This window comes from Myotis daubentonii, chromosome 15 (assembly GCF_963259705.1).
Source record: "Myotis daubentonii chromosome 15, mMyoDau2.1, whole genome shotgun sequence".
Taxonomy (NCBI): Eukaryota; Metazoa; Chordata; class Mammalia; order Chiroptera; family Vespertilionidae; genus Myotis; species Myotis daubentonii.
This window is the reverse complement of record NC_081854.1, coordinates 1,435,245-1,442,817: the sequence shown is the minus strand read 5'-3', so window position 1 is coordinate 1,442,817 and position 7,573 is coordinate 1,435,245. Positions and strand designations below refer to the sequence as shown.

The 7,573-nt window shown below is 49.6% G+C and overlaps 1 protein-coding gene across 1 annotated transcript; it reads left to right on the top strand.

Annotated features, from left to right (window-relative positions):
* Positions 1-2,780: 2,780 nt before the first annotated feature.
* On the top strand, positions 2,781-3,710 carry LOC132217234 (olfactory receptor 10AG1-like). The gene has a single exon (XM_059667330.1). It carries the CDS (start codon positions 2,781-2,783, stop codon positions 3,708-3,710), a length of 930 nt encoding a protein of 309 aa, XP_059523313.1.
* The last annotated feature ends 3,863 nt before the right edge of the window (positions 3,711-7,573 follow it).

Genomic DNA, 7,573 nt, shown 5'->3' with positions numbered 1-7,573 from the left:
AACCCGGGCAAGTGCCCTTGACCAGAATCGAACTCGGGACCCTTCAGTCCCCAGGCTGATGCTCTATCCACTGAGCAGCACCAGCTAGGACGAAGAAAACGTTTTTAGATCCCGTGTTCCTTCTGTGGACCCCCTCCTATGCTAGATGCAGGGAAATGTGGAGATGAGCAGGAAATGGTTCTGCCCTGGGCTCCGTGTCTAGTCGGGGGAATAAATTACACCAAGACTTTGGGTTGCATACCACAATTAAAATGCTATGGAGCTAGCCCTCACTGGTTTGGTTTAGTGGACAGAGCCTCAGACTTCAGACTGAAGGGTCCTGGGTTTGATTCCGGTCAAGGGCACGCACCTCATTTGCAAGCCCCATCCCTGGCCCTGGTCCCCTGGCCCTGGTTGGGGGCGTGTGCAGGAAGCAACCAATCTCTCTCTCTCTCTCTCTCTCTCTGTCTTTCCCTCTCCCTTCCACTCTCTCTAAAAATCAATGGAAAAATATCCTCAGATGAGGATTAAGAACAACAACAACAAAAGATGCAATGGAGTTATGTAGCGATATGCACGATAAGACCAAAAGCTTTTTTTAAAAAATATATTTTTATTGATTTCAGAGAGGAAGGAAGAGGGAGAGAGAGAGAGAAACATCAATGATGAGAGAGAATCATGGATCGGTTGCCTCCTGCAAGCCCCCCACTGGGGATCAAGCCCACAACCAGGGCATGTGCCTTTGACCGGAATCGAACCTGGGACCTTTCAGTTCGCAGGCCGACGCTCTATCCACTGAGAGACACCGGTTAGGGCAAGACCAAAAGCTTTAAACTGGTGGCCGCATTGCATGTGTACAGTGTTTAAATTTTTTTTATTGTTGGCACTATTACAGATGCTCCCCAGTTCTGTGTCCCCCCCCCACTTTGCCCACCTCCATCCAGCCTCCAGCCCCCATCCTCTCTGGCCATCCCCACACTGTTGTCTGTGGCCCTAGGCTATGATGCATATATGTCCGTTGGCTAATCTCTTCACCTTTCTCCAGTCCCCTTACCCTGCACCCTTCTGACAGCTGTCAGTCTGTTCTATGCATCCACGCCTCTGGGTTCTATTTTGTTCACCAGTTTCTTTTGTTCATTAGATTCCACATATTAGTGAGATCATACAGTGTTTGCCTTTCTCAGACCAGCTGATTTCACTTAGCATAATACTCTCCAGGTCCATCTATGCTGCCCCAAAGGGTACGAGTCCCTTTATTTTATTTTATTTTTTAAAAAAATATATTTTATTGATTTTTTTACAGAGAGGAAGGGAGAGGGATAGAGAGTGAGAAACAGCGATGAGAGAGAAACATCCATCAGCTGCCTCCTGCACGCCCCCCACTGGGGATGTGCCTGCAACCAAGGTACTTGCCCTTGACTGGAATCAAACCTGGGACCCTTCAGTCCGCAGGCCAGTGCTCTATCCACTGGGCCACACCGGTCAGGGCGAGTCCCTTCTTTTCATAGCCATGTCACTGTGTAAATGTACCACAGCTTTCCATCTGCTCATCTGCTGATGGGCACTTGGGCTGTTTCCAGATCTTGGCTATTATAAATTATGCTGCTGTGAACACAGTGCTTTAAATTTGAATTAACTGCCAATATATAAATATCAGGAATTTTCATGTTTAAAAATACAACAGCAACCTGGAATTCTGGTTCTCTTGAAAAATATCAGAATCTGGCAGTTCTTGGTCCAGCAACAACAGCTGGCAAGAGCTTAGAGCAGCAGCCTCTTTTGGACAAAACCATCCCTTACTCCACAGTCCCCACCATTCCCTATTATCTTACACTCAGCCGAACCCACTATTTTTTTCCCGATATATTTTATTGATTTTTTACACAGAGGAAGGGAGAGGGATAGAGAGTTAGAAACACCGATGAGAGAGAAACATCGATCAGCTGCCTCCTGCACACCCCCTACTGGGGATGTGCCTGCAACCAAGGTACATGCCCTTGACCGGAATCGAACCTGGGACCCTTAAGTCTGCAGGCCGATGCTCTATGCACTGAGCCAAACCAGTTAGGGCCTAATTTTTTTTTTTTAAATCCTCACCACAGGATATATTTTTCATTGATTCCAGAGAGAGAGAGGAAGAGGGAAAGAGAGGGAGAGAAACATTCGTGTGTGAGAGAGGAACATCCATCAGTTGCCCCTGAATGTGCTCCCACTAGGGATGGATCCCGAAACATGGGTATGTACCCTGACCAGGAATCAAACCTGCGACCCTTCAGTACACTGGAGGATGCTCTCTAACCAACTGAGCCACCCAGCCAGGGCCTGGATCCACCAATTTGTGACCCTGCCCGGCCTCTCTAGGGATCTGACTTTGAGACTTCTACGGAAGACACGTAGTGCACGCAGGTTTAATGAGCAAATGCTTGAGCCTCCTTTCCAGCCTGCGCTCACCCAGCTTTTTACCCACTTCCTCCTAGGTCTTAGCTACTGCACTGCTCCCGGCATGCCCTCTGCGATTCTCCTCCTGGCGCACCCTCTGCAATTCCGCTCCTGGATCGCCCTCTGCAATTCCGCTCCTGGATCGCCCTCTGCAATTCCGCTCCTGGATCGCCCTCTGCAATTCTCCTCCTGGATCGCCCTCTGCAATTCCGCTCCAAGTTCGCCCTCTGCAATTCCGCTCCTGGATCGCCCTCTGCAATTCCGCTCCAAGTTCGCCCTCTGCAATTCCGCTCCTGGATCGCCCTCTGCGGTTCTGCTCCTGGCGCCGCTCTGCAATTCCCCAGCGTTTCCAAAGACAGAACATGGCCAACCTCACGGGGGCGGTATCCATCTTCCTCCTCCAGGGCTTCTCGGCTTCCCCTGAGTTACAGCTGCTCAGCGCGGCCTTCTTCCTTCTCGTCTACCTGGCTGCCCTTCTGGGGAACATCTCCATCGTGGCTGCCGTGACGCTCGACCCCCGCCTGCGCACGCCCATGTACTTCTTCCTCAAGCACCTCTCCCTGGTGGACATCTGCTCCATGTCCACCACCCTGCCCCGGGCCCTGGTGGCCACCCTGCTGGGCTCGAGGGAGATTTCCCTCCTTGCCTGCGCATCCCAGCTCTTTGCGTTTGTCAGCCTTGGATCCACGGAGTGTTTCCTCATCACCTCCATGGCTTACGACCGGTGTCTGGCCATCTACAGGCCCCTGCTGTATGGCGTGGCCATGCGCCCCCGCATCTGCGTCTCCCTGGTGGCGGTGGCCTGGGGCAGCGGGCTGCTCTTCTCCACCTTCCACACGGCCAACACCTTCTCCCTGCCCTTCTGCGGCCCCCGCGTCATTGACCACTTCTTCTGCGACATCCCCCCGGTCATGCGCCTCGCCTGTGCCCACGCGGATGCCCACGAGGCCGCCGGGTTCGCGGTCAGCGGCTGCGTCATCATGAGCTGCTTTGCGCTCACCGTGCTGTCCTACGTGCGCATCTTGGCCACCGTGGTGCGGATCCGCTCCGTGGGCGGCCGCCGGAAGGCCTTCTCCACGTGCTCGTCCCACCTGGCCACCGTGCTGCTGTTCTACGGCGCCGGCAGCTCTGCCTACATGCAGCCCAGCGCCCGCTCCTCCCCGCTCCAGGGGCGCCTGGCCGCTGTCTTCTACTCCATCCTCACACCCACCCTGAACCCCCTCATCTACAGCCTGAGGAACAAGGACATGATGGGGGCCCTGCGGAAGCTCTATCTGCAGGTGCCGTCCTAGGACGGGGGAAGGACCCCCAGAGATCCACCCTCATAGGCCAGGAGCACACCTGTACCCCGAAAGGTTGGCAACAAAGTTGAATGACAGCCCGGCTGGTGTGGCTCTGTGGTTGAGCATCAACCTATGAACCAGGAGGTCATGGTTGGATTCCCGGTCAGAGCACATGCCCTGGTTGCAGGCTCCATCCCCAGTGTGGGGTGTGCAGGAGGGAGCCAATCAATGATTCTCTTTCACCATGGATGTTTCTATTTCTCTCTCTCTGCCTCTCCCTTCCTCTCTGAAATCAATAAAAAAATATTTTTAAAGAAGTTGAATGATAATGAGCCATGCGGGAAGCCCTAGTGGGCGTCCAGATAAAAAAGAGATATATTAGTGTGCATTTCATCGAGGCAAATGGTACTAGGTGGACACAGAGGAATACAGAAGGAGAGAGAGCGAATAACTTAAATCGTGGGAGGTCATTGCATGCAAGAGCCCCCCTCAATGACCCCACATCCTGCAGTGTGAGCCCAATAGGACAGTCTCTTCTCAGTTCACCTGTTTCCATGGGCCACAAGAGGAGCACGCTGGCCTACTCAACGTGGTTCTAATGTTTGGGGGGTGCCTATTTTCCATCTGAGATCTGATTAAACGCCAGCCAAAAACTCCACCAGAAGGAGAGGCAAGTATTCCAGGAGAAAAATAGGCCACGTTGGACTCACAGAGAGATGGTTTGCAGTCTTCATGTGGCTCCTTCCTTTGGGGGGGGGGGATGTCAAGACTATGTCCTTGTATGATTTCATTCATATTGTGGAATGTAAAACAAAGAAACAAGCCTAACAAACACAAACTAATCAAAATGGATCAGTGGCTACCAGAAGGAAAGGGTAGAGGGAGGGTGAAGTGGGTAAAGGGGGTCAAATACATGATGACAGACAGAAAGTAGACTTTTGGTGGCCAGCACACTGTGTTGTACACAGGTGTTGAGTTATTAAATTTTAGGTGTTAAACCTAAAATAAAAAAAGACTAATCTCGGCCCTGGCTGGTTTGGCACAGTGGATAGAGCATCGGCCTGCGGACTGAAGGGTCCTGGGTTAGATTCCGGTCAAGGGCACAGGCCCGGGTTGCAGGCTGGGTCCTCAGTAGGGGGCGTGCAGGAGGCAGCCGTTCAATGAGTCTCTCTCATCATTGATGTTTCTATCTCTCTCTCCCTCTCCCTTCCTTTCTGAAATCAATAAAAATATTTTTTAAAAAGAAGACTAAGTTTGTCTTTCTGTAGCATTTACCTAGCAGCACCATATGAGTTGGGTTTGGAGTTCACCTACTTTAACAGACACCAAATAAGAGAAGGTGTATTTCTCTTTCATATAAACACGATGGTCGAAGGCGATCCTGAGACCAGATTCCTCCTTCTCCTTGCCCTGCCATCACCTCCGGTGGCCTTATGCACCTGGTGGGAGATGGATCATTGGTATTTCCTTCACAGTCCAGCTACAGGGAGGGGGACAGAGCAAGCAGAGGGCCAGCAGTGTACTTCTGACATGTGACTGGGAAGCTGTACTGATATCCCATTGGCTAGAGCTTAGTCACATGGTCACATGGACCTGCAAAGGAAGCTGGGTTGCCATAGGCCCAGATAAAAGTCCAGAAAGAAGAGAACATTCTTTAGCAATTTGTGATCACTCCTCCATATCTGATCTCTCAGTGAGCCTCCATCTATCTTTTTATTCCATCCTACCATCACACTTCCGTTTCTTCCTTTCTTCTCAGGTCATCTGTGCTAGTATTTGGTGATTACAGGGGTGAGTGAATCAGACATGCCCTAAGATGATCAGATGCCTAAGATGATCCTTGTTGTCCCTTGAGTGTGGAAAGAACCTGTGATTGGCTTTTTGAAAAAATCCTCATCCAAGGATATGTTTATTGAATTTAGAGAGAAAGGAAGGGAGGGAGAGAGAAACATCAATGTGAGAGAGAAACATCGGTTGGTTGCCTATTGTTCTTGCCCTGATGATCAATTGACCCCAAGACACTTCGGTGTGCAGGCTGACACTCTAACGTCTCAAATAAGAGGAACCCAAAGAGGCCCACACCAAGATACATCATAATTAAAATGCCAAGGGTTAAAGACAAAGAAAGAATCTTAAAAAGCAGCAAGAGAAAAGCAGTTAGTTACCTACGAGGAGCGCCCATACGACTGTCAGCTGATTTCTCAACAGAAACGTTGCAGGCCAGAAGGGAGTGACAAGAAATATTCAAAGCGACGAAAAGCAAAGACCTACAACCAAGATTACCCAGAAAAGCTCTCATTTAGAATTGAAGGTCAGATAAAGAGCTTCAGAGACCAGAAAAAGCTAAAGGAGCTCATCACCACCAAACCAGTATTACATGAATAGTTGAAGGGAGAAAGGAGAAGGAGAAGGAGAAGGAGAAGGAGAAGGAGAAGGAGAAGGAGAAGGAGAAGGAGAAGGAGAAGGAGAAGGAGAAGGAGAAGGAGAAGGAGAAGGAGAAGGAGAAGGAGAAGGAGAAGGAGAAGGAGAAGGAGAAGGAGAAGGAGAAGGAGAAGGAGAAGGAGAAGGAGAAGGAGAAGGAGAAGGAGAAGGAGAAGGAGAAGGAGAAGGAGAAGGAGAAGGAGAAGGAGAAGGAGAAGGAGAAGGAGAAAAAGAAGGAAGAGGAGGAGGAGGAGGAGGAGGAGGAGGAGAAGGAGAAGGAGGAGGAGGAGGAGGAAGAGGAGAGAAGAAGAAGAAGAAGAAGAAGAAGAAGAAGAAGAAGAAGAAGAAGAAGAAGAAGAAATATGAACAATAAAATGGCAATAAATACATATCTATCAACAATTGAATCTAAAAATAAAAATTAATGAACAAAATAAACTGATGAACAGAACCAGAGGCATGGAAACATGGAACAGACTGATGAATCTCAGAAGGCTGGAGGGGGTGGGAAGAGATTAATCAAAGAACTTATGTGCATATATGCATCACCCATGGACACAGATAATAGGGTGGTGAAGGTCTGGGGTGGGGTGGGATCTGGATGGAGAAGGGCAACGGGGGGAAATGAGGTCGGAGGACATCTGTAATACTCTCAACAACAAAGATTTTTAAAAAGCAGAAACCAGAGCTGCTGTGGTGTGAGCTGGAACGAGGGGATCCCAGAGCTCCTGGTGGTTTCATATCCCCCTTTCCATAGTCATTTGTGCAACACTTGAATGGTATTTGGGGCCCCACAAACTTAGTTCAGACACCCTTCCCCTAATCAGATTAATAAATGCTATGAAATCTAAACTACCACTGATTGCCAGATACTCCATTATTTTATACTAGAGGCCTGGTACACGAATTCATACATGGGTGGGGTCCCTCGGTGATTGGAGCTGATCGGCCGGCTGGCCAGGGGGAGGGACTGCAGGAGGTTGGCTGTGGGAAGACACTGACCACCAGGGGGCAGCTCCTGTATTGAGCATCTTCCCCCTGGTAGTCAGTGCGGGTCATAGCGAGTGGTTGACCGGTCATTCAATCGTAACGGTCACATAGGCTTTTATATATATAGATTCCACCAAGAAAGAAAACACAAAACACACTGCCAATCAAACTATGACAGCTCATCAATAAAACGCAACCTGATTTCCCATGTTAAAATGGGGTGCTCAGCCCTCAGATCACAGCTCAACTATCCATTCCTGATGACCCCTGCTGGCCAACCTACATCATTTTTCCTTCTGTACTCTCTCAGCGCTCTCCTTTCTCCAAAACATGTATTGTGGTTTTTATTAAGTGTGTGATTATTTGTTTAGAATCTGTCCTCCACACTAGAATAAAAGTCGAATGAAGGTAGAGATGACATATGCTTTGTTGACCCCAAGAAGGAACACACATACCAAAAG

Excerpts from the sequence above, each read along its gene's own strand:
- LOC132217234 (XM_059667330.1), top strand. The coding sequence starts at position 2,781 with ATGGCCAACCTCACGGGGGCGGTATCCATCTTCCTCCTCCAGGGCTTC.